This window comes from Perissodus microlepis, chromosome 7 (assembly GCF_051167445.1).
Source record: "Perissodus microlepis isolate ML-2025 ecotype Zambia chromosome 7, ASM5116744v1, whole genome shotgun sequence".
Classification (NCBI taxonomy): domain Eukaryota; kingdom Metazoa; phylum Chordata; class Actinopteri; order Cichliformes; family Cichlidae; genus Perissodus; species Perissodus microlepis.
In genome coordinates this window covers 47,032,018-47,059,855 of record NC_140467.1, presented here as the reverse complement: position 1 = coordinate 47,059,855, position 27,838 = coordinate 47,032,018, and the positions used below count along the sequence as shown (strand labels likewise).

At 39.9% G+C, this 27,838-nt stretch overlaps 1 protein-coding gene across 3 annotated transcripts; it reads left to right on the top strand.

Annotated features, from left to right (window-relative positions):
* Nucleotides 1-25,949, top strand: LOC146383911 (lysosome membrane protein 2-like). 3 transcript variants are annotated; one of them, XM_084935489.1, is made up of 13 exons: nucleotides 1-536; nucleotides 10,475-10,632; nucleotides 13,954-14,101; nucleotides 14,296-14,487; nucleotides 14,636-14,727; nucleotides 15,235-15,354; nucleotides 18,864-19,042; nucleotides 20,958-21,076; nucleotides 21,180-21,253; nucleotides 21,347-21,398; nucleotides 22,387-22,539; nucleotides 22,684-22,725; nucleotides 23,032-25,949. In XM_084935489.1, exons 1-13 carry the CDS (start codon nucleotides 414-416, stop codon nucleotides 23,140-23,142), a joined length of 1,563 nt encoding a protein of 520 aa, XP_084791615.1. In that variant the 5' UTR covers nucleotides 1-413; the 3' UTR covers nucleotides 23,143-25,949. The 3 variants fall into 3 exon arrangements, with proteins under 3 accessions (XP_084791615.1, XP_084791616.1, XP_084791617.1); XM_084935491.1 differs by lacking the exon at nucleotides 1-536 and adding an exon at nucleotides 10,124-10,340; XM_084935490.1 differs by lacking the exon at nucleotides 22,684-22,725 and having other exon boundaries at nucleotides 4-536.
* Nucleotides 25,950-27,838: the final 1,889 nt, after the last annotated feature.

Below are 27,838 nucleotides of genomic sequence, written 5' to 3'. Positions count from 1 at the left end.
GCACACACCCTTGCTGGCTCGTAAACCGTATCAACCAATCGGCGCTCCCTCGTGAGGAGGGAGGGAGAGTTTTTACAGCCCGCTACAAATACTCGTGGCACATGTTTTATTTTAAGGTCGCCGCTTCAGACCGACTGAGAGGAATGGGGACCTCGTGGTAGTCAATAAATAAAACTTTCACTATCACCAGCAAGTCACAAAAAACTTCCTCGCAGCTCTCTGTAATTTTGGAAAACTAAACACTCAGCACCTTGGAGATATAGCCTTGAAGAAACTTTTCTGCAACTTTTTTCAGTAAGCCAAAGAGGGGGAAAAAATTCTGTGTCTGCAGTGGGGAAACGTGGGGACATTAAAGTGTCCATTCATCCTTCAAGAGTCCCGCTCGCATCTCTCTCTTCCTGCCACTTGCCAACATGACACGGAGATCGTGTACCATTTACGTGGTTGGGATCACCTGCGCCGTCCTGCTCGCGGTTGGGATTGGCTTGTTTGCAGGGCAAGTTTTCCGCACATTAATGAACAACCGCCTGAAAAAGGTAAAGGGAAAACACACACACCGTTATATTCTTCTACTTTTTAAAGCTCACGTGCATGCATGGCTGCTTGAATGAGTGATGACGTGCATTTTTTCCCCCCTGTGAATGGGCTAATTGTTTACAAGGAGAGTGTTGAGAATGATGAACACTAAAATGATGCCATTGTCTATGTGCCTGTGTGTGAGACCCTTACTCATTTGCATACCCTCCAATTCTCTTCACACTTTCCAACATGAGCTGTTTTTTCCTTTTGGTTTTATTGCATTCGTTGTTTTATTGGTCATTAAAATAAAGTAATGTTTTATTTATCCACATCAGAAACCTAGGTGGATTGCGCTGAATAGAAACAAGAGTAAAATAGTTGTTCAGCGACTGTTCAAACAGACAGTGATGGGCTATGTGTCTCAGAAGGAGTGGCCGCGTGAGGTGGAGGGGGATGGGCCAAAAATGGGCTGTTATGGGTTAAGTAGACTGTACTATGCAATCAGCACTTTCTCTTCTCTACAGTTACATAGCCTCAGTCCCAGTTCCTGTTGCATGAGCACACACGACTATAAGTACTTCTTCCTAGGAAATGACTGATCTAAAGAAATTCCTATTGATCTCTTATGTTGTGATATGTATATCTTGTCCCAACAAGTCACTCCTCTTGTGCAAACAAGTTACTTTCTTGTCCACACAAGATAAGAAGTCAACTCAAACGTAACAACATAACTTTTCATTGACTTTAAATTAAGTGTAACAAGTTAAGATGCCGCAGCCACTGTAAACTAAAATATTAGCTGTGTAAACTCTGTTTCAACATCCCACACCAGTGCAATGGGTAAGATAGAGCAAGTTTGGATAACTTGCGATTAATATGCTAATATGGAACTGCCATGCAAAGCATGGACGTCATGGCGGTAATTCTTCAGAATTAGTCATGTGCTGTGGACTGGCCTACAAAGTTTTACTATGCGCCTTTGTGTGTTTGCCGAGTAAAATCAGTCCCACCTTTGGCCATCAACGACTGTTGCCAGTGATGTTTAATGCCCTTAGCGGGGATATTAAAGATTCAATTAGTAATATGTGGAAAAATAATAATGAATACCTTTTGTAGTTCCTGGTATCATTTTTAGCGTTCTGTTTTTAATGTTAAATCTTCCTACTTTGTTTGTCATGGCAGTGACAAATGTGGAACTCATGGAGTTGGTTCTGATATTAGCTAATCTAACTATGCTAACTACAGTTTACGCTGGTCAAAAAAGTTAAAGGAAAATGTTTAAGTCAGAGTATAGCAGTCAGTTAAGTAGCAAAGGGGGTTGTTAATCAGTTTCAGCTGCTTTGGTGTTCATGAAATTAACAACAGATGCACTAGAGGGGTAACAATGAGACAACCTCCAAAACAGGAATGGTTTCACACGTGGAGGAAACAGACATTTACCTCCTCATCTTTTCTGACAGTTTTTTCACTACTTTGGCATTTGGCTAGAGTCAGTGTCACTACTGGTAGCTTGAGGTGATATGATGACCCTACAGATGTTGCACAGCTAGTCAAACTCCTCCAGGATGGCACATCAATACGTACCATTGCCAGAAGGTTTGCTGTGTCTCCCAGCACACTCTCAAGAGCATTAGGAGTAGGAGATTCCAGGAGACAGGCTGTTACTGTAGGAGAGAGAGCTTGAATCTAGATAAGCTAGAAGGTCCTTAACCCATCAGCAGGACCAGTATCTGCTCCTTCGTGCAAGGAGGGACAGTTTCAGCACTGCCAGATTACCTACAATATGACCACCAGCAGGCCACTGGTGTGACTGTCTCTGACAAAACAATCAGCAACAGACTTTATGAAGGTGGGTCCTTTTAGTGGGTCCTGTGCTCACCACCTGGCACTGTGGTGCCTGATCATTACCAGAATTGGCAGGTCCATCACTGGTACTGTCTGATTTTCACAGTTGAGAGCAGGTTCACTTTCAGTACATGTGAGAAGGAGGAGAAGCTGCAGAGAACATTCAGCATCTCCAGTTTGGTGGTGGGATAGTTATGGTCTGGGGAGACATATCCATGGGGGGAAGTGTTACATAATTAATTTACTTATTTATAGAACTTTCTATAAATGCAGTGTATGTGTTGTCAGTGCTGAGAGGACGTTTTCCACCTGTGTTTGTGGGTTCCTTTTTTTCTGTTCAAGTCAGTCGTGGTGAATTATAAAAGGTATCTTGCACAAACTTTGCAGTGAAGGTTCCTCAGTTGTGGTTTTAGCTTTACTGATGCATTAAATTTCATCAGTGAGAGGAAGAGTAGTACATGCTTTTTAGGGCTGCCACAAACGATTATTTTGATAGTCGACTAGTCACCGATTATTTTTGCGATTAGTCGACTAATCAGATCATCATCCATTGGACTTACAGCATACAGCTTATTGCACCAGCATGCATCTGTTCTTATATAACTATCATTAGCTTAAAGCTGTAAGTGTTTAAGGTATGTGCTAACTAAAAATAAAGACAAGATGATAGTTTATTAAATTTTAATGAAATTTGCAGATTGTTTCGGTGAAGTTTAATAAACTCCTTGCTATCTAAAATATAATTGGACACCGGAGTATACTCTCCAGCATCTCACACTTCTGATAATCAGTTGTCTGCTTGACGTTTATTCAGCTGTGTAAAAACTATAACTTTGATCTCAGCCAAACCGATTTACTCAGGAACAAATAAAATACAAAAAAAAAAGCCAAACAATAACATTTTGAAGTGATCTAAGTGACTTATATATGTTTAACCTGAGTAGCGAAAGACAGCGGTGGGTTTGAAAACGATTTGCCGGGAGTCCAGTGTTCTCACGGCTCTAGTGAGCCTTGCCCCCGGCTAGCTATCGAGCTAGTGGGTAACAGACGTCTCCGAAAACGTCGGAGCGCTTTTGAAAATATGTGGTGTCTTGATAAACTGAGCAGATATTTGAAGTTTACACAGCTACATTCTCCCCTGAAAATATGTTAAACGTTTATTTTGTGACCCAGAAAGAATAATAAGAGTATTATTAAAACTAACTAGCTGCCGCCATTGTTGGAAACTGAGCTGGGCTGCGCTATGAATTCTGGGACAGAGCTACTTCTTCTTCGGGGTTTAACGCCAGCTGGCATCCTTGTACATGCAGTGCTGCCGTCTTCTGTTTCAGTCCGTTATTACACTCTTAAATTCTACTACTTATTCCTGCGTCTTTTGTGATCTTACAAATCTTCAAACGATGCGTCGACTATTAAATCAGTCGTCGACAATTTTGATAGTCGACGTAATCGTGACTAGTCGACTAATCGTGGTAGCCCTAATGCTTTTTTTACTGTTGCTTATGGGAAACTCATACTTAGAGCAACGTTAACATCAAAATTGTCACCCACACAGACCCCAGTCAAGTCATCCCGTTTCAAGAGTTCTGTGGGTTTAGAGGATTCTCAGATGGTTTATCTTGAGTACCAAAGGTGAAAAGGTCAGAGGGACACAACTACAAATAAACACACTGTCAGGGCGTCGTGCATTCAGTGAATTTATGTTTATTCAGCTGCCAGTCATAGTTCCTAGAAAAGAAAATCAGAATTAGCAGGTCATGCTTTTAAAAATAATCTGTATTGGCCAAGAACATTGCCATCTGTGCATCTTCAAAAGAAAGTTTGCATTCTCAACATGTAGAATAGCTACTGTTTTCACTTCCTTTAACTCTTGTTATTTTAGCCATTCTGTTTCGTAGTACATTGAACAATAGTCTTTGATTTCTAAATGTTTTAATTAATTAAAGCTAACTGAAGCGCTTAGTCTTGCTGCATAAGCTTAAAAATGGGTCAGAAACTTATCAAATTGGACGGGTGCATTGAATGCAACAGTTTTGCGATCAATGTTTGATCCAGTATCTGCCCAACATTGAAAACATTTGTAGTAATGTTCATCATATCTTTAGTCACTGAGGTCCAGACATTTCCATGATTTCCAACATTTCAGATGGTGGAAAGTAGTGGAGCTTTCCCAAAAGGTTCACTTTACCTCAATAATAGTGCAGACATGAAAGACCCATTGGCCCACAGTCAGTATTCTCATATGGCACACCTTCATGCTTGTTTTCATATCAAGACTTCATAACAGGTGTCAGATTATTCTTCGCAGACAGTCTCATGGCTGACTTTAGAGGTCGACAACCATATGCAAGACTTTCTATTGATGATGTGAAAATTTTCATTTTCTTTGACCGTTAGGCTTGGTGTGGAAAATGGAGAAAAAAACAAAAAGGTAATGAGCTGAAGATGAGCTTCTGCAGTTAGTATATTTTGATCACAGATGTCACAGAACTGATTAATGTCATTAAATTATTTTCACGCTTGAACAAGAAAGTTGTCAGAATTTTTAGTCGTCTGTAACAGAATAGTCTTTAGTGGCTAAATAACACAATTATGTGACATTTATATTAGTCAGTAGCACGTCAGTTACAGTGATAAATATACTTTTGACTCAAAGTCTGGAGCCTTAAGAAAATCTCTATGTAAGTGGATTGCACAGTAGCTCTTTCTAAAAGAGGTTTAGGTACTTTAATGCCCATTAGTAAAACTGAAGTACAGTCAGTTTCTTGTCCAGAACAAAACAAGAACATACAGGCCATTAAGTTATTGAGGTCAAGAGACAAGGGGGAGGGTTGGTGGTTACCGTTATTCTGAAGAGGGGGGTCTGGGGGTCCTACTACATGCCTTGTAGTTAGGGCTGCCACAAACGATAATTTTGATAGTCGACTAGTCACCGATTATTTTTGCGATTAGTCGACTAATCAGATCATCATCCATTGGACGTAAAACGTACAGCTTACTGCACCAGCATGCATCTGCTCTTATATAACTATCATTAGCTTACAGCTTTAAGTGTTTAAGGTATGTGCTAACTAAAAATAAAGACAAGATGATAGTTTATTAAATTTTAATGAAATTTGCAGATTGTTTCGGTGAAGTTTAATAAATTCCTTGCTATCTAAAATATAACGGGACACCGGAGTATATTCTCCAGCATCTCACACTTCTGATAATCAGTTGTCTGCTTGACATTTATTCAGCTGTGTAAAAACTATAACTTTGATCTCAGCCAAACCGATTCACTCAGGAACAAATAAAATACTAAAAAAAAAAAAAAAGCCAAACAATAACATTTTGAAGTGATCTAAGTGACTTATATATGTTTAACCTGAGTAGCGAAAGATGGCGGTGGGTTTGAAAACGATTTGCCGGGAGTCCGGTGTTCTCACGGGCTCTAGTGAGCCTTGCCCCCGGCTAACTATCGAGCTAGTGGGTAACAGACGGCAGAGCGCTTTTGAAAATATGTGGTGTCTTGATAAACTGAGCAGATATTTGAGGTTTACATAGTTACATTCTCGCCTGAAAATATGTTAAACGTTTATTTTGTGACCCAGAAAGAATAATAAGAGTAATATTAAAACTAACTAGCTGCCGCCATTGTTGGAAACTGAGCTGGGCTGCGCTATGAATTCTGGGACACAGCTTCTTCTTCTTCTTCGGGGTTTAACGGCAGCTGGCATCCTTGTACATGCAGTGCTGCCATCTTCTGTTTCAGTCCGTTATTACACTCTTAAATTCTACTACTTATTCCTGCGTCTTTTGTGATCTTACAAAGCTTCAAACGACGTGTCGACTATTAAATTAGTCGTCGACGATTTTAATAGTCGACGTAATTGTTACTAGTCGACTAATCGTGGCAGCCCTACTTGTAGTGTGTACCATAGTTTAAATATTCTTGTTTTATTGTCAGAGTACAATTTGGGTTACACCGTGCACAACTCTGCTTGGATCAGCTGAGTTTTGTGGTTGTGCTCTATCAAGCATGTGTTCCCAACAGAGAAGTTGCAGAGTATGCTGGTTAACAAGGTACAAGGTCAACACACATAACATAACATAATGTTGCTACTCAGATATTAATTGATACTAAAAATAATTACTGATGCACCAGTCATTTCCAGCAACATTGATGCCAACAGTGTCATCATCACCTCCTTTATCTGACACATAACTTGACAACCACACCCAGATAAGCAGGTGCACAGCCCTCGTGTTCGCTAGCAGATAAATACATGAAGAGCAGCAAAAAAAACTTGATGAAGCATCATAAACATTAGCTATTAGTTATCATTAATATAGCAGCGAGCAGAAATGATGAAAAATAAAACCACTCTATTAAATTGGGAGAGAAGTAGGCAGCAAATGTTAATGGTCCTGTCCATATATAACATAAATAGTTATTTGTCTTAAATGTGATATCGTTGTTTTAAAGTTCCTGATTAAAGTTAAGAAAAGTCTACCAGCAGCCAGATAGAAAGGGTAGAAGTCTACCTTAAAAATATTTAATCCGCAACAAAAATGTGATGCAAATTAACCAGAAGCACATGAAGTAATAGAGGTTATTCCTACAAACATTTGCACAGATCAGTATTCGGTATCAATATCAATACTAAGCTTGAGATTTTTAGAGTTCAGATTAGTTTCCATTTGAAAGACCCGTTTACAACAAGCTTCATCTCTCTGGTTCATGGTTTGTAGCTTCCACTTATATACCCATATTTTAGCCTGCATAAAAAAAACCTATTTAGTGAAGTGTGAAGTATTTTTTTTCTGTAAAGTAATGTGATATTTGTCTTGTAAACTTGTAAACTTTGCTTGGGTTGGGGTTGTGCATGACCAAACAGTTTCATCATACCCAAGGACATTTCTCAAGAACAGGAAATCTTTATCGGGGGTGTTTTTGGCAGTTTTGGAGCAGTGGCTTCTTCTTTTGGATTAGCCTTTTAGTTTATGTCTGCATTATCTGTTTGTTTGTTTGACTGTATGCTTTTCATACAAGTTTCACACAAGACAGATACAAACTTATAGCAAGATTTATATATATATATAAAAGATGTATCGAGGTGACATAACTCAAGTGAGCTTCTTACCCTCTGGCATTACTGGACTGAAAGTGAAGTAATCTGTCTGTAAGAAGTAGTTGAAAAAATGTCTTTGTGTCTTGCATAAAGTAGATCTCCAAATCAACTATGGTTTGCTAAGATGAAATATGTGTAGAGGTTGGAGCGGGAATTTTTATAACTTATTGTTTATGTAAACACATGTTCGTATGTGTTCAAGCTCAAAATGAAAATGTTTGCATTTTCCCAGATGAACACTCTGGGATTTACCCAGGAGTTGCTATATATGATCATTGTTGTGGCTTTAATGGTCACATTAATTCATATCAAGTCCTGTTAATACAAGAAATTAAAGTTTTGCAAAGTACACCATGTTTCATAAAAGAATTCTTCACTTGTTCAAGCAAGTAGACAGATGTTTGTTAATAAAATGGCTGGAGAAGATATCAAGTTTCATTTTTAAGTGGAAACTGGAAAGAAGAATGTATCTGTGGGAGTGACACAAGCATTTAACTCACATGGAGACATACTCAGTTATCTGCTAGTTTGGCAATATGATATATTTCAGCTGTGTCAAGTTACTGCCTTTTCCACATTGCACCAGCATGAAGGGTCTCTTCCCATGGATACCCTCCCAGCAGTAGACTCTCTTTGTGTGCTAAGCCTCTTTCAGGTTGAAAGATTTATTGGGAAACTGGCTGGCAGCCTCTCAGCTCATATGTGAGTCAACCAGGGTCAGTATCAGTGACCCACTGGTGAAGTGATAATGAAAAATGACTGATTCCTGAAAGGAAATTTCACCATCATTACACAGACTTCACTATAGTTTCTGACTACTATCTCGTCTCTGGACTTTCTTTTGCTTAGTGGTTTTATTTTGAAAATGTTAACCTGCTTAATAAAGCTGGTGAAGGTGCACAACTTGCAAGTAAAATAAGCTTATTTGTATATTAACTTAGGGAAATGTTGTGGCCAACTTGTTAGTCATACTCATGTAAACCTCGTGAACCTCTTTTGCAGTGTGAGGGGAAAATCTTTCACTTAAGAATTTAAACATAAATATTTAATTCTGCACCACCACGATGCTTCCATCGACAAGTTTTACATAAAATTTAGAGGTACGTGTTGCACGGTCATCAAAAATGTCTTCAGCTTTACTGGAATGAATTGTCGCCCTTTAAGCTTTACGCCTGTGATCACTGCTTTATTTTGAATTCTTAATTCGATATATTTAGCGTTGAGCCAAACAAAATTCTGTCCTGGATAGAAATATTTGTGAGTATAAAGCTACGTACGTGACACGTGAAACGAATGTAAACGGCGAATGTAACATTGAATTCGCAGTGGGATGATGAAATTAATTAATATATACAAAAATATGATTTAAATTTAATTTATGAATATAAATTTTAAATGCATGGATGTTAATAATTGCTGTATGTGTGATGATGTCTGTGCAAAGTTTTGCTCAGATTGGCCCACCCATTCAGAAGAAAATATATAGATATGTATACACACATATACTGAAATCATTATACTAAGATTCAAGTTGCAGGATTGTCCCAAAGTCAAACTTCCATCCTTTGGTTGTGTTTGTGCCAAACCATAATTCTTCACTTCTGCAGTTTGATTGCAAGTGGGTTTTATGGACAATAGAAAACTAAATGGACCTTGATGTAGTCTCGATGGTTTAAATAATATCAGGGCTGGTCTACAGTTCTTTGTTTGGCTTTGTTGAATCTTTTAACCACTACTGAGGCAAACCCATTTAGAGCCTACAAAGTCTGTGCACCATGACTGGAGGACTTAATGAATACTGTGGCCTCTTGCTGTGCCCAATGTTGTTCACATCTATGTATGTGAATGTCTGCACATCAAAGCACTAGCTTTAAGTGTATTTATGTAATCACCTGCTGCATGTGTTTTCATATGGGGAGTGGTGTAAGGAAAGCAGTGGTAGATACTGAGATAAGAGGGTTTTTTCTGTTCTTGTTTTCCATGTATTTTAAGTGCCATGCTGGGAGGTTTACCCTATTGATTGTTCAAAGCATGAAATAAGAACACAGAAAGACCACGCTCTCCCTTCCTCAATCTAAGGTGACAGCTTTATTGTCCTTGGCCACTCAGCTAAACCTTTGTCTCTGATCAAGTAGAGGGGACCGCAGAGGAAGAGGGGGGAGGAGTAAGAGGGGGTGAGTATTCCCCTAAAGCATCGAGCAGTTCTGGACCTATTTCTTCAGCTATTAACTTTAAGATAAATCTGACACAATTAGGCCAGAGTGAGATTTTCTCTTAATGTTCTCTTGAAAGAAATGCTAATCCTCTCAGAGCCTTCAGTTTTTTGCCTCTTTCTTTGCCAGTATCTCAAAATGTTCCTGCTACCAGCCAGAGCATCGTTGTCCGCAGGCAATGACGTTTGCTGTGAGAATGAAGAAGGATAGTTGCCTGTGTTCCACCTCCAGGGCCTCATAAGGGCTCAGTACTGAGGAATGTGGCTCAGTTCATTAAGGCTGGAGTTCTGCACAAACAGTGTGCATCCAGCTTTCTGCATCACATGATCGGTTAGCGGCTCTCCCCCAACTGCCTGTTGCCACAGGCAACCGCTAACAATTGGAGCAGTAGAAGGGCCTCCCCTCATACCATTCATGTGTGCAGTCAGTGTTCTTGTTTTTGCCGCTCAGACAGCATCTCCCCTCCACGACCCCCTACGGATGATTTGTTGTTACTATTTGTTTTTACTAGGAGCACATTGTGGAAACTTCATGTTCAAAATGTGTTGGCTGTTGCAAAAGTTTCCACTTTGTGCAGGAAATCACCTGAAAACCACATAAAAAAAAATGATGTCAAACTCCATATTGAATAGAAAAATGTTTTAATGCAGTATGTAAAATGTGCAGTCAGCGTTTTTATATTAATTACTCCCAAAAGATTTGCTTTTCACAACCATATTTGTGAGTTTGAATTACATATGATGATGAGTTTTCAACTAAAAAGTGTTTCTTATGTCTCAACAGGAGATCGTGCTGGTAGAGGGCAGCCGCGTGTTTGACTCATGGAAAAAACCTCCCCCTCCTGTCTACATGCAGTTTTACTTCTTCAATGTGACCAATCCAAAAGAGTTTCTTGCAGGGGCAAAGCCAGAAGTTAAACAGGTTGGACCCTACACGTACAGGTAAGAAGCAGGAGCAGAACTTGTCAACTTCTTGTTGACATGAATGTTAGCAAACAGATGTTTATGGTGAGTGTTAAAAAAAAAGTCTTCTGAGAAATCACTGAAATCACACAATCTGGTAAATGTGCTCTGGGTAGAGACTGTAAATAAAAGATGGATGTAGCCACAGGACATGACAAATACCTTTTTGACTCAGGCTACGTACACGGGTATTTTTGAAAACGGAGATTTTCCATTTTCGTTTTAAAAAATAATCCCGTCCACACGTAAACGCAGAAATGAAGGAAAACGCTGCTAGGAACATGCCAAAGCAACAGGTGGCGATATATTCCTAACCGTGTAGAAATGTTGGCCAATCAGAAGTCTAGAAGCCTCGGTGGGAAATAGTAAACAAAGCTGGGGCATAGAAGCAGAACCGAGTCGTATGTGTGGAGGGACAGTAACTGTGTGTGTATATGTAAGCATTTAAACACTGCAGAGAGTACAATTAACAGTATTGTAGAAATTAATTTCACCGAAACAATAACGTGGCGCACAGTGTGATGTCAAAAAAGGCGCACACCTTTGACGCTGCGTTTTCTGCGTTTTCTCCGTTTTTCTCGTCCACACGTAAATGCAAAAACTGAGTTTTCAAAAATATTCACCCTGGCAGGCGTTTTTAGAAATCTCCGTTTTCAGTGACCAAAAAATGCCGTTTACGTGTGGACAAAAGGTATAGAAAGGCATAGAAAAATCTGCATTTTCAAAAGTACCCGGGTACGTGTGGACGTAGCCTCAGTGTTTTTAAGCCTCAGTGTTAGCCTTTTGACTACCACTGTGTGTCTTTTTGGAGCCAGATGTTGCCATATTTGAATGAAAGGCTGGAATGCTAAGGTATCGGTTAATGCTAGCAACCTCATTAGCAAGTTGCAAAAATAAACTGGGATAGACAGACATATCAGATAATCAATGCTAAGTATTTAACTGATAAAATGCTAAAATTTCACTCATCAAAACTAAATGATAAACTTCTTAGACAGTATGTACCAAGCAGTATGCAGTATTATGTGCACCAAATATGAAGAAGTCCAGTTAGCTTAGGTGAAGCCTAATAGATACTAGATGGCTCCAGTGACCTGTGTTAGAACTACAGTTGGCAAATGTGATGTGACGATTAAGGGTGGGTCTGACTGTGAAAGGGCACACTAATTATTTCTCGTTAGCCCATAAGCATGCAGTTTCATGTCACAGAAAAGCTTACATTTTGAGACACGCTATGTCCAAGATTTACAAAGAAGATGTAATTCTGTATTCAGTAGGGGTGCAACGATACTCGTATCGATATTGAACCGTTCGATACAGTGCTTTCGGTTCGGTACGCATATGTATCGAACAATACAAAATTTTTAATTTATTTTATCAACTTTTCTTCTGACGATGCTGTCTGTGTTGAGCGCTCAGTGGATCTGCGTTCGACTACTCCGCCTAGGCTGCACTGTCGAGCGCAGATCCACTGAGCTCAGCGCAAGCTAGCGAGACAGAAGCTAAGCTCGTTGCAACATGGCAAATTGAACCTCCCCACCCTCATTCAGATCTGGCGTTTGGAACTATTTTGGTCTTCATGTGAAGTATGACCCTGAAGGTAAGCAGGTCATGGACAAAACAGTATGTCGGATGTGCCACGCAATGCTTGGCATGGGTGGGAACTACTGCGTTAGCGCAGTTTGCTCGTTAACGTGTTGACGCTGTCCAGCCCCGCGCACGGGGCGATCCGCGGTAGCTCGTTAACGGAGATTTTCCGTATTGTGGCGTTAACGTCATTTCAGATTAACTCTGACAGCACTAGTGGGAACACAATGAATATGACTGCACATTTACACCGACATCATTCTAGTGCAAAGACAAGTGGAAGCAGACAAAAACAACAAGCACCATGCTACAAACTTTACCCGAGTCATTTAGACAGCCGTTAGCACATGATTCTCCTTATGGGGACCTGATATGTTTAATATGCTGCTGAGAATATAGCCCAGAAGAAGCGTATAGTATAGCTTTTATTTTGGAAAGAGACATTTCTCTGTAATAAACTCTTTTTTCCAAAGATGAGTGATTTCTCGATCAGATAAAAAACAATTTTTTTATTACTTTGTTGTTTCAGCAACATTAAATTTAAAAACTGTACTTTTGAGTTAAAATATATATTTATAATTTTAATAAATGACAAATTAAAAAGGCATGAACATTTTTTTCTATATCAAAAAAATATCGAACCGTGACACCAAAGTATTGAACCGAACCGTGAATTTTGTGTATCGTTGCACCCCTAGTATTCAGTATTATTCAAAATGATTGTGTGAGTCCGTAACCTTACCATGAACGTGTTTATAGAGGTTTGTCTTATCTGGGACTGTAAATCTTTTTGCAATTACAGCTATCGCCATCTGGTGGGCTACAGTTTGAATTCAGATTTTTAGGCACTTCTATAAAGGCTTATTTTTTCTGGCTATAAACATGGTTTATTAATGCTGTAAAATTTGGCAATTGTGATAGTATAAAACATATTAAATATATATAATACCACTACTACTGTGTTGCCATATACTGTGCATGTTGAATTTTTGCTTAGGTTTTCTAGGCTGGGCCACAGGTCATAACCCTCAGGCTGTGTCATGTGGCCTTCTGCTTTTCTGCTTCCTCTTTGCGATCTATTACTTTCGTCTTGACTTGTCCTCAGGAGGCCTTTTTTATTTTTTTGTGTGGGTTGCTAGTTTTTAATCACTAGTCATCAAAATCCTGCACTCAGTTAAGCCCTAAATGATGATAACTGCTAAAGCACCAGAAACGTTGCAACAGCCAACATTGCGTGTCAAGATAATCTATTCCTAGAATGTCATTTTAACAGTTTTGGGTTGGTTAATTTCAATACGATGAATGATAAAACTGTTGCTTCACAGCAAGAAGGTCCTGAGTTTGACTCCCCAAACTGTCTGGAACCTTTCTATGTGGAGTTTGCATGTTCTCCCTGTATCTGTGTGGGTTCTCTCTGGGTACTCCGGCTTTCTCCCACTGTCTAAAGACATGCATTTAATGTGGTTAGGTTAACTGGGGATTCTAAATTGCCCATAGGTGTGAATATAAGTGTTAGTCCTGCGTTGCACTGGCAACCTGTCCAGGGTGTTCCCCGCTTCTCGCCCTATGATAGCTACAATAGGCTCCAGTACCCTCCGCAACCCTGATAAGTGGAAGCAATGCAATGTTGTGCTAAAATACAAATGCAGTGCTACGTTTATGTGGTCTGCGTTTGGAGATTTTAAATGACACTCTTTTCCTGCGTTTGCACAGGGAGTACAGGTACAAGGACAACGTAAGCATGGTGGCAAATGGCAAAATGGTCTCCGCGTATAACACGAAAAGCTTTGTGTTCCTGAGGGAGAAATCTGTGGGTGATCCAGCTGAGGATAACATCACCACTGTCAACATCCCTGCCTGGGTGAGTCATGAACTGAAAAAGTAGAGGAAAGTGGAAATCCAAGTGGGTTAAAGAGGACTTATGTTCTCTTTGTTACTGAACATTGTTTATTGTGTCCTCATTTCCATCTCATTGTCCACCACCACCCTCTACCTTATCCCGTATTATTAGTGCTAATTTTTTTTCCTCACAACTGCTTCCGTTCCTGTCTCCAGGCTGTCATGAACAATGTGAAAGGTAGTTTCTGGAGGGCCTCCATGGTTTCAATCTGGATGAACTCTCTCAAGAGTGATCTGTTCACTACACGCACTGTGGATGAACTGCTTTGGGGCTACGAAGATCCTCTGCTGGTTCGCGTTGCTGGCACCAAACCTGAGGTGGAGACGGTGTTTGGACTCATGTACAAGGCATGTAACAGCTCTTTACAAGTAATATAAAGCTATGAAAAGAAAGTTGTCAGAGCAGATCCTCCATGAAGTCTTGAATATTTTTTTGTTTCTCCAGAAATAACATTTGAAAAACACGTTTTGAATGTTTGTTTGTTTTTTTATTTAGAAAAATGGAAGCAACAACGGTGAATTTATCTACCACACTGGAGAGCAGAACTACATGGATTATGGCCGGATCGAAACATGGAAAGGCCAAAGGTAGTGCTGATGCAGTCTCACGCAAACACACTCTCCCTCTCTGTCTTCATCCAGAGTGATGAAATTTTATTGGGTAACCTTTGTATTAACAAGCCTGTGAAATCCTTTTTTTTTCTACTTTTTTTGGCAGTAATAGAGATACTGTCTGCCTGCCTTCATCCTGATCTTTGCCCTTAACACAGAGCACAGAGCAGGATATCCTGATGCCTTAAAAATGGCCTTTACTGAACCTTCTTATCCAGTTTTATTGTCTTAGGTCCCCTGGAGCCTCTAATTACGCTTGTGCTCCTGGGTGTTTTTTTTTTAAACTGTGACTTTCAGATAAAAACACATTTGATCATCAAAACGTACCACTGCAATTTACGGTTATTAAGATGAAAACGATAAATTTGTTTTCACTGGACGGGATTATTTTGAAAACGAGATTTGTTTTCTTTTTTCTTTTCTTTTTTTCGATTTTAAATACAAGCCTGCACATTCCAAAAGCCTTTTTTGGTTGTTTTGTAGGGAGTTGACTTTCTGGAGATCTAACTATAGCAACAGCATCGTTGGATCAGATGGAAGTGCTTTCCACCCCCTGCTTGACAAGGATGAGCGCATTCACATCTTTACTCCAGACCTGTGCAGGTACGGTTCATCACCACAGTGCACTCCAGCCCTTTTGGTGGTATGCCAATCACATCTTAGGCTTTGTGTAGTGGGAAGGGTCAGATCCTTCCCTAGGAAATAATTCAATCAGACATTTTATTTTATCCACTGTGGCGAAGTTTTGTGCACCAGTTTTTATTTTTTCTGTACTAATGTTTAGTTTAGTTTTTAGCTACTATATACGTAGCAAAACCCAGACCTTTTTAAAAAAAATTCCATTCTGTGACCATGTTTTTTTTTCCTGTAAAGTTGGTCTTTTTTATCACAAGTCTGTGGGGAAAAGCTAATTTTTGGAGAGAACCTCAAGTGGCCATTAGAGGAACTGCAGTTTTGACTTTATTTTCCTGCTCTTGGAGCTTGGCTATAGCTAAAAATTACTGTAGCTGGCAAACAGGAGGAGGGAAAGGGCATCAGCTTTGACGTTAATTTTATTAGTCATGTAGTAAAAATAAAGTGTTATTTCAATTAAAGAGTTTTTCAGTAAAACACATGTAATGTGGTTACCATGGGGACCTGTGTGCCCCTATCTGTTTACACTTGGTGTCCCATTTAGGACATTTTACATGGGGATTGCATGTTCTATTTCTGGTACATGACAAGCAGACCAGTGTGGAGGCTTTCACATCTAGTATGGAAATAATGTCCACAGCCTGTGGATCACATGGTATGTTATTTTAACATCCTGATCACTTACAAACAGCTCAGTGGGTGACCTCTCTTTGCTGTTGACTTTTCTGCTTAAAGCACGAGGACTGTTTGAAACACTTAAGTGGCATTTTCCAGAAAACACCATGAAAAGGCTTCCTTATTAGGAGAGTTTCCGTCTGGAACATCAGGGACAGAGTGAGAGAGGGAATGCAAGGACAATTGTGGAATAACAGAAAATAAGGAGAGAGAGAGAGAAAGAAAATGCTTTTAATGGTTGATGATTGATGGTAAGTGTTACTTTGTGCTAAGCACAGCACAAGTATTTCCTCTTGGAAGTGTTTGTGAGAAATGTTCTCAACTAATGCTTTTGGGGAAATTTATTATGGTTCCTCCAGGATTTCCAGGATGTCTTTAGAGACAGTTTGACGACTGCTGAGAATTGCAACGAGTACCAAATTTAATCCCAAACTTTGTTTGTTGCAAAACAGATGTGCTGCTTCCCTAGTCTTCATAGCAAGAGTTTGTCCTTTAGAGAGCACAAGCTGTTTCGGACGTCTTCCTCATGTTGCTGAGCGTGGAAAGAATCTGGAAAGTCGGAGTAGAATGGTTGCACCTTTGACTCTGATTGGACGTGTGTCAAAAACCCCTGCACCAAATATTTACAAAGCACTTTCACCTACTTGTTCTTGGCCTGGTTGTGTCATCATGGCGTCTGTGTTACTGTGACTAAAGGGAATACGCCCCCCTTTATTGTACTTACTACAATCATTTGAAGTGGAAGTGCTCCATTAATACATGACGACCTTTCACACAGATCCTCAGCCCTATGTATAAGTCACTCGCTTAACATAACTTTGTGTTTAAAATGCATGTTTAGTTAAAAGAGAACATCTGGGACTGATGCATAGCAGCAGAATTCCCATCTGTGAGCTAAACGGGTGGTGGCCTCTCGGTCCAGCAACTGACAGCTGAGCTACAAAGAAAAAGAATTGGTAACATGTGTCATTGTTCGAATACCAGCTTCACCATCTTTTTGCTCTTCATCATCATTACTGACTTCATTAGATGGTTTTATTTCATTTAAAAAATGTTGAAAAAAGAAAGTCAAAAATACACAAATATTAAATGACAGAAATAATAGACTCTCTTATATCATTTTAATTTAACCAGCCCTGTGACACTTTTTCAAAGCCTTCATTCTGTATTTAGTGGTAACTCAAACAAAATTGCATTGCAAATACATTTTGGTGAAGTTACGTACGAGCAAGAACCCTACAGAGGGCTGAGTTTAAAGACACCCTAAAAATGAAAGCAAAGAAATTATGTACAGCAACTACGCAGCAACTCAGAGGTTTGCTTGGTAGTAGCCTGACAACATCGGGGCGTGCTCCTAATGAGATGACAGATGGTGCCCTGGGGGATGTCCTCCTAGATCTGAACCTGGGCGTCACTGACCTCCTGTGCAATCTGAGGTGCGTAGGATGGAAACATAATCTCACAGAAGTTAACTTAAAGAAGTCCAGACGCTTTTCTTTGCAAGCTCCTTTGACTACGATGACCTGGATGACTGAGAACCTTCACAGACAATCTCACAGAAGTGTTCTGTGGGATTTAGATCAGGTGAGCTTGGGGTCCAGTCAGTGGTAACAAATTCTTCAACCTTCAAGACCTGCCTCCATAGTCTCTGCACATGAGATCGGACATTGTCTTTCACAAGGAAGAACCCAGGAACCACTGCACCAGAGTGGTGGCTCCAAGGATTCATCCCGACACCTAATGGCATTGCCTGGTCAGTAGATGTCTGTATATCCCTCCATGGATATGCCTCCACCTGCTGTGATCTGTGAAAAGCACAGATCTCCTGTGATAGACCTGGCAATTCTCATATGCTATGGCAAATGCTAATCAGGCTCCACAGTGCTGGGCAATGAACGCAGGGCCCACTAGAGGATTTCAGGCCCTTAGACCACCCTCATGAAGTCTGTTTCTGATTGTTTGGTCAAAGACATTCAAACTCTAGGTCATTTTGTAGCAACCCGTTCTTCTTTGCACAAAGGAGCAGATACTGGTCCTGCTGATGGGTTAAGGACCTTCTACTGCCCTTTCGAGCTCTTCTATGGTAACACTGTAACAGTTCTCATTCCGAGCAGTATAAGGCCAAGGATTTTCACTTGGCTTTTCCCAGGAAGGTCAAGGGAAAGGTCTGTACAGTATTGTTGCACGATTGGTGGGCTGCACCCTCCCAACCAGCTGGCAGACACTGTATAGAGTGCTTTGTTCTCACTAAGACTGGTTGGGATTCCCTCGACAGGACAAAGCTGCAGATATGCAGGGCAAGGATGAACTGCTCTCAGTTCTCTTGGATGTTGGGAAAAAAACCACACACACATTTAAAGATTTCACAGTGTCTTTGCTCCCAGTACTAAAAGAAGGTTAACACCACAATATATCATTTGTCTTCCCTGCTCCCCTTACAAGTCTAGATTTACTGATGAAGGAGCCCCAGCAGGATTTTAGCATATTGTTGAAATCAATGTCAGTCATCTGGTTTCCTCCTTGTGTCTCTGCTGAAAGTCAGTCTGCAGGTTTTTTTTACTTAGTTCAAACAGTCTTTCTTAAATAACATAACAGAACATTTCTCATGATCGCATTGCTTGTTATGAAGTTCCTCACCAAAGCTGCAGTCCTTAAAAATATTAGTTTGAGGTATTCAGCATTCACACTTGATCATGCTGAGAATTTCCAGCAAAGTTCCAGCAGTCACGTGTCACTATGAAATGCTGTGCTGTGAGTGAAGTTAATTGTTTTTGTGCAATGTGACTGTTCGCTTTATTCTCCAGGACCATCTACATGGAGTTTGAGAAAGATGTCGAGGTGAAAGGGATCCCAGCATACCGCTTCACACCTCCACCCTCTGTCCTGGCCAGCAAAGAGGAGAACCCGAACAATGAGGGTTTCTGCGTCACCCCAAAGGAGTGCCTGGGAACTGGCGTCCTTAAAGTCAGCCCCTGTCGGAAAGGTAATCTGTGCAGCACAGTTTCTCTCAGAAACTTTCCATGCATTGGTCATGATTCAGCACCAACATAACCCATTTTATTCTTTTCTCCAATTTCTTTAATAATGACACAAAAGCTTTGCTTAGACTCAATGTCCAATGTAGTAGCCATTAAATACTAATGGCTACTACACTGATATCAATAAAGTCCTTCTTTTGTTTGTAATGCTAATACCCCCTAAAATACCCATGTGACACAGCTCTCCCCACACCTCAGGCGTCATCTGACATGACTGACCCAGTAGCAGAGTGGGCGGTAAGCCCTGTCACCTGATTCTGCCCTTGAATATGACCGGGCATTACCTCAGTGTTCATAGCTCAGCTGTGCCTCATCTCTCCATAACTTCCTGTAAAATCACAGTACTTGTGGTTTCAACATTTCTTTTACATATTTAAAGTAAAAAATGTGGAATGTTTTACATGGTCAATGCAGTTGATGGCCGGTACTGCACCTTTCTGTCACAGCATGCAGCCATTTCTAACTAGTTTCACAGAGTTATTCCAGCAAGTGAACGTCGAGCCCCGTTTTTTCTCACGTCAAGGTTTTATTGTTGTGAAGCGATACATTTGAAAAACTCTGTGCTTTGCTTCAGAATAATGTAACTGTGCCAAAGATTAAAACAGACGTCACAGATTGGCGTTCTCAAAAGGATTTTCGTTGTCCACTAAAACAAATGGAACGACTGCAGTTCACTTTAAAGGTAAAGGTATTTTTGAGCTTATGAATGTTGTTTAGCCATAAAGAGAAATTTGATTGCGTGTTTATGGCCCGGAGTTAAAGAACAAGCGCAGTAAATAAAGGCCTCTATAAGTATACCAGTATGTGTGTGTGTTAACACGCCCGCATTGACCTTGCCAGTTGTCATGTGAACAGCCTCTCAGGTGACTGCGTGTGTCCAATGTTTTTGTCAAACGTCTGTTGCTAAACAGGAGAGCAGGAAAACTCTCACCTCTGCCCCACTTTATCAGCACCTCTAACTGCCCCCCTCCTCTCATAACTGTCTGACTTTGTCGCTGCTGCTGCGGGGACACATGGTTTTTCCACCGTTGGACCATTTGTGTTTGCTTGGGCCACCCACCAAAAATGTATCACTCGACTTTAAGATTGCGAGTTTGACCGAGGTGATGTTGTAGGAACATGAAGTCCTCCATTGACAATATAAGGAAGGAACTCAGAAAGACTAACAAGAAATTTTATCTGGATATCAACTGCCGCCTTTAATTGCCCACACAACAGGGGTTATTGTCCATTTGTGATGATTTATTGTTTGTTTTTGTTTTTCCAAGTAACATGTTGCGTCCCTGTCAGATCGTATCTCACCACCTTCTTCGCCTTTTGATCTGTTTTGTTATTGTTGTCATGCCTTGATTAGATCAGACTTCAAACATGAAGGAAATGTGGCATTAAAATGTTTTCTGTGCTGCCGCTTTAATGGCAACAGTTATGTCATCTTTGTGACGCTTTGCTTAACATGTGTAGATTTGCCATAGTCGTGTGAAAAAGAGGTTCGAAGGTTTTACATAGGAGACATAAAACATGATCTGAACAACAGCACGTGACTTTTCTACTCTGCTTGAGCACTCAAAGTGCTTTATACTAAAAGCCTCGTGTCTATATAGCATTGAGACAGTCACGCTCAATTCAGGGTTCAAAATTTTGCCCGAGGATGTCTTGGCATGCAGATGGGAGCTGCCAGGGTTCGAGCCACTAACCTTCCAAGCAGTAGACAACATGATCTAGATCCTGATCTCTCTTCTTTTGAAGAGAAGAGGCTTTCTCCTTTTCTAGATTGGGTCAGTTTTGTGTGAAATGAAGGCCTTGCAGCAGAGGCGTGCGGGAGCTCGAGTCTTATTAAACATTTTTCATTTCTTCTCTCAGGTGCGCCAGTGGTTGCCTCCTTTCCTCATTTCTACCTGGCAGATGACAAATATGTGGCTGCCATTGAAGGACTGTCACCTGAAAGGACGCATCACCAAACTTTTCTAGACCTAAACCCAGTAAGTCTTCAGGCTTAGGGTCAAACATTAAGATGTGCTGCTACGCCACCTAGTGGTGGAGTTCTGAAGTGTATCTATGTTTATATACATTATTTTCTGACAGACCACTGGAGTGATTGTACGCGCTCACAAAAGAGCGCAGGTGAACATCTTGATGCAGCGAATCCCTGGATTCCCGTGAGTAACACACACTTCTGTTGTTGTTTTAAACGTATGCGTGTAGGTGCTGTTTTTGATTACCAACCATATTTTTTGCTGCACTTTTAACAGGAGCACTAGATCCCTGAATGAAACAGTATTTCCTGTAATGTTCCTCAATGAGGTAAGTGATATTACACATGCTGAAACACAGGAAACTCCTAGATCCTTATTATGAGGTGCAATAAAGAAATTAAACAGTATGTCAACATTTTGAAAAAGACACGTGTTACTGAGAGTTAGATGATTATGTCGGTCCAGCTTAGCTTTACTGAGCTGAGTGTGACTTGGAGTAAAGATAGAAAACAGCTGGAAACAAGCGACCTGGCTCTGAACTAATGTAACCGGCACAAGGGTGCGATGAGCAGAGAGTCCAAGTAGTAACTGTCTCCCAGCCAGGAAATAGTCCTGCCCCATAACCTCCCTAAAGACACAGCTTTGTGTTTTTTCACATGGGCCTCACAGCAAGAATGTCCTGTTTTAGAATCCACCAGCCTGCTGGGGCTCTTCTGTGTGGAGTTTGCATGTTTGCTTGCCTGCATGGGTTCCTCCCTCGGGACTCCTCCCCTCACACTGATTGAGCAGTTAGAAAAAGACAGACAGATGGGTTTTGCATTGATTAAGCACTAAACACAGTGCTTAGTAACACAATTAAGTTGTGTTTTTCTGGTGGTATTACAGCAACTAGTGCAGGTTTCCAGTTGAGATAAGAAGAAGCCCAGCTCATTCAAATTAGGCATTGCCAAGCAAATTTGGTGTTTTCCACTGAACATGTATCTCTCAGCTGTGTATCCAGTCTCAAAGGGATTTCTTTTCAAGAGATTTAGACAAGGCCAACATAATCAAAAGTAGATTTGGTTCCCAAAAGTCAAAGCCTGGCTAGATTTTCCCACATTTTCAGCCTTGATGCATTAGTACTGATTGGTTTCTTCATCTTCTGTATGCTCAGCTGAATTCCCCTCTTCCTCTGATGGATCTTTTACTCTCTCTCTCTCTCTCTCTCTCTCTCTCTCTCTCTCTCTCTCTCTCTCTCTCTCTCTCTCTCTCTCTCTCTCTCTCTCTCTCTCTCTCTCTCTCTCTCTCTCTCTCTCTCTCTCTCTCTGAATAAACAGAGCGTGGAAATTGACGATGCGTCTTCAGAGAGATTAAAGAAGCTTCTGCTGATTAGCAATTTGGTGTCCAACTTCCCTCTCGTCATTGTGGGACTGGGTGTTATTCTGCTCATGGTCTTTGTCATCCTCCTGTGCCGGGCTCGCAAACAGAAGGTATGAGACTGCTTCTTGCTGAGTCCTAACAACTTACAATTTGCCTGCTCCTAATAAGTCATAATTTTTGCACAATTCATTCAGTTGCTTAATTGCACACTAATAACACCGAGCTTGTGTTTCTCACTGTGTGTTCCTGGGCAGAATGAAGTTAAGCGCATTGTGTTTACCAAGCCTCTTTATGCTGTAAGTGTTGCTGCTTTATTTTATCTGCTTTATTTATTCATTTACTTTGGTTATTATTTATCACCTAAGTGCCTTTTTCCATTTAATCTTTCATTGCACAGCTAGACCAGTTTCACCTGACTTAAAATAACTCTGCTAATGTACACTTAATGCATTGCATATTAATACTGCCTGTCTTTTTAATTGTTGTGAGATGGCATGATTAAGGGGAACCAACCACTTTCCATTACAGGTATAACTTTACAAATTGTAATAAGACCTGATTAGTTTGTAATGCTGCTTTATGTCCTTAATGTCCCTCTACAGTCGTCTGCTGAAGACGACACTGCTTACTCTCCAGTTAATGATAAAGAGAAGGACGATCCCCAGAATGGAACCTACATTGGTCTGACACCTAAGGCTAACGTGGAAGCTTGAGGATGAGCAAGGGGTCTGTCATAGAGGGCTCAGGTGAAGAGGATATGTTTTTAGTCTCAGATGTCTTGTATTATATGCTCTTAGGTTTACTTAGAGAGCGCTAAACTCTATTCCCAGACAAACAGTGTTTAGAACACAACAGTGGCTTCTTCTAGCTGCTGCTAATTATGTAAAAATAGTTGTAAACAGTCGTCCAATAAGCAGAGATGAAGAGTGTGCTCTGTGGTGGTTCTAAAACAGGGGTCCCCAATCCCAGTCCGCGAGGGCCGGTGTCCCTGCTTTTAGTTGTGTCCTTGATCGATCACAGCTGATTTAAATGGATAAATTACCTTCTCAACATGTCTTGAAGTTCTCCAGAGGCCTGGCAATGAACTAATCATGTGATTCAGGTGTGTTGACCCAGGATCTAAAAGATCTAAAACCTGCAGGGACACCGGCCCTCGTGGACTGGGATTGGGGACCCCTGTTCTAAAACAATCACACCCTTTAAATGACGGAGGATCAAAACTGCCAAAATTAAGAAGACATGGAAAAAAATGATTAAATTAAGGTTAATGGAATTTATTACATTATTTACAATGCATTTGTAAATGATTGTGTTTGCTTTTGTATCATTTACCTTTGTACTATGGCTCCATAGTAAAGTTGTTGTGATTGACACCTCAGTCACACTCAGGCCAGAAACTGGTCAGCGACCCCCTGGCAACCTCCCATATTATTTACATTTGTCATAATTATTCTATTTATCTACAATCAGATTTAATTTCATCTCTCTGTTGGCGTCTTTGTGTTTTTTGAGTGGGTTGGGGTTACATTACGGCTAACAAGTAGATTTCCTGTTTTGGTCCCAACTAGCCAAACAACAAAGAACCACTCACTGCTTAAGGAATGGAGAGTGAAAGTGGACATTATATTCTTGTTGTTTTTGTTTTTTACCGTAACATTCATTGTTGCAGCCAAAGAGACTGCTTTTCCCAGACTGCCTTTATTAGACTGTTTTAAGTGTCCTTGTTGTCCGCTGAGTTACTGAGTGTCACTAGTTAGCTAACATAAGCTAATGTAAGTCTATTAGCAGCAACCAATCCAGTAATGTCATATTCTGTACTGGCACAATATACCACTAAGCATGTTATAAAAACACATACTTTTTTAAATCCAGCTTCACACACAGTTTATAGAGGTTTATTTGGAAAAGCAAATATGTTTGGCATTTAAATCATAATTATGATTTTTTTTTTTTTTTTTTTTTTTTAAATTTGGCAGTTTTGGTCCTCCATACATAGTTAACTTCCTTTCATTATGGCTAAACTGATTTGTCTTGCTTTAGACTTCAGATTTTATGGAATGATTACTTGTACAAGCGCACCGAAGTCATTTGGGGAGCAATGTGATGAAATCCTTAAACTAATGATTTTTTGGGGTGTTATATTTCACTCTCAGGGGGGTCTCATCTTAGATGCTGTAAAGCAGTTATTAAAGCAGGAGAAAGAAAGCACAATATACCGGATGATAAATCAGTGTTACTATGTCTCATTTGCATTTCATGTTACAAAAAAATGTCACATCATAATATTTTCTGCTCATCCATGGCGCATAGAGGGATATCTAACAAAACCAGCATACCTGAGAATCTTCAGAGTATGGCATTTGTTTGTATATACATACAGTGTAAGAAGTGATGAACTGCTTACATTCCTCTCAGCGTATGATGGGGATGAGTATCGGACAAAACACTGTATATTTTGGAAATTTTAATTTGTAAAGTAAGACCAACCTTGCTTTATGGTTTTTTTGTGTTGTTGTTTTTTAAATGTGTCATTGTAGAAATGTTTGAATTAAAGACATTTCATGTAAGAACTTTATAAATATTTATAAAGCTCTAAAGCAGATTTTTTTGGTTGAAACCATGATTCAGACAGTACAGAATTTATGTGTTGACAGTATTTTGCCCTGTGTAACTGTTTATGACTAAGCGATATACTTAAATGTCTTTTAGATGCTGTAGTAGTGTCTTTAAAGTTACTGGATTTCTTGTTCCTTTTAAAGATTTTTGTTGTGTGAACATAACACTGTGCCATATCAACAAATCTACTCGTGACTTTTTTTCCTTCTTCTTCTTTCAGCTACCAAAAAATAATTAAATAAATAACAAAACCTTTTGATATTTCTAATATCAAACAGTAGGGTCAAACTGCACTTTGAAAACTCTCTGCCTGACTAGCAGGTTGTTGTGCAGGGTCACAGTTTTCTCACTCAATGCTGGTGATGAAAATTTGCTGTCATAATGTGATCTGGAAAATGCTGCAGAATTCCTCCGTTAGAACTGTGACGAGTCCGGCTTTTATTACCGCTCATGTAACATTTTAATTAAAGGCTTATATGCACTGTGATAATCGTAATGACTATATCAGATATTAGTGGATTCATTTGATTTTAGTAAAGTGTTTAACACGTACACTATAATAAGGAAAAAATGATTGCATTTTAGAAAATTTGTGCACAGCGTTTTATATAAGAGTTACAAACTCACAAGGAGATGAAAGACAGGATTCATCTGAATCCCTTTGAAAAATACACAATATACAGTATAAAAACACACTTGTGGCTAAAGAGAATAAATTATTTTGCTGTGTCGATAAAACCAAAACACATAAAGCAATGCGTGGGCTGTTCGCTGAGCTACTCAGTGCCATACTTTGATTGTAGATGTTTCCTGAAAGTATTGTTACTGCCATAAAACACATACTTGTTTTGAAAATGTTGAATGTTTTTATTCTGTATACAAAAAATAAAAAGTAGTTTCAGTACAGGTCTTGTTGACTGGTGTTTGTCTCTTTTTATTTCCTTTCTTTTTTTTTTTGTGAAGAAGTCCAATTACAGATTCTGCGCCAAGCGACTGGGAGATAGTTGGAAATAAAATATTATCACAATAAGTACATCGCTGACATTCTTTGTTTAAATTACTGGATCTAGTTTTTGGCTTTTGTACAGTGAGCTGTGCCCAGATAGTGATGATATAACTCGGTCCCCAGAAAAGCCAGAAAATTGTGCTGCTTCGAATTATGTTTAATTTCACTTTTTCAAATATCAGTTAGCAGATGTTTCAGCTGGCATCCCTGAAGGTAGACATGAAACATGCAGCTTAAAGTTGCAGCTATGCTAAACATATATAGATGAGAGTTATTGGACTGTTATTGGACTTTTTCCACAAAGAAAAGGTTGTTTGTTTGTTTGGTTTTTATGTAAAACCCAAATTGCAGAAAGTTGGGATGTTCTTTAAATTTGAACAAAATGAAAACTAAAAGACTTTCAGATCACGTGAGCCAACATTGTATTCACATCAGAGCATAAATAAATGAGCTCATTTCAAATTTGATGTTTCCTACAGGTCTCAAAATATTTGGGACAGGGACGTGTTCACCCTGATGTAGCATCTCCTTTCCTTTTCAAAACAGTTTGAAGGATGTCTGGGCCTCGAGGTTATGAGATTCTTGAGTTTTGTTGTTGGAATTTGGTCCCATTCTTACCCGATATAGGTTTCCAGCCACTGAAGAGTTTATGGTCATTTTTCGTTTAATGATGTGCCAAATGTTCTCTATAGGTGAAAGGTCTATACTGCAGGCGGGACAATTCAGCACCCAGTCTCTTCTCCAACTAAGCCATGCTTTTGTAATCGCTGCAGTATGTGGTTTTGCATTGTCCTGCAGAAATACACAAGGCCTTCCCTGAAATAGCTGTCATCTGGAGGGGAGCACACGTCGCTCTAAAACCTTTATATACAATATTGGCTCATGTGATTTGAAAGTTTTTTAAAAGGCATGTAGAGATGGTCAAGATGACTTGGGAAGAAAGATGATTTAAGTGAATTTGAATGAGGCAGGATTGTTTGTGCCATGTGGGCTGGTCTAAATTTTTCAGAAACTGTTGATCTACTGGGATTTTTCCAACACAAGTATTTCTAGGGTTTACAGAAAAAGGTCTAAAAAATATCCAGTGAGCTGTAAAGGTCAGAGGAGAAGATTATCTCTGAACCCATAACACATCAAACCTTAATGCAGATCTGCAGCAGAAGACCACACCGATGCCACCCCTGTCAGCTAAGAAGGGGAGACTGAGGCTACAATTCACACAGGCTCACCAAAATTGGACAATAGAAGGTTGGAAAATGTTTGCCAGTCTCAGTTTCTGCTGAAACATTTGAATGGTGCTGTTGTAAACATCCTGACTTGTATCAGCTGGGCAGGCTGTTGGTGGTGCTGGTGTAGTGTTGCAGGGCATATCTTCTTGGTACATTTCGGCACCTCTTAATACCAATTGAGCATTGTTTAAACATGACAGGCTACCTGAGTATTGCTGCTGACCATGTCCATCCCTTCTAACAGTGTACCTATTTTATGATGGTTCCAGCAGAACAATGCATCATCTCACAAATCTCAAATGATTTCAAGCTATTTTTTTTAACATAAAGAGTTTATTGTACTCAAATGGCCTCTACAGTCTCCAGATCTCAATAAATAGAGATGCAATGCGCTAATTTCCATCATGCATGTGTAGAAAATAAATCTGTAGTGTGCCCAAAACTTGATTCCCAGGATTTAAACAGTTGTAAATGACACGCTGGTTTAAAATCTGTCGAGAATTTGCCAAACGTATCTGTTCTGGTCATTCTGAGCCAGAAGGAAGATTCAATGCAAAA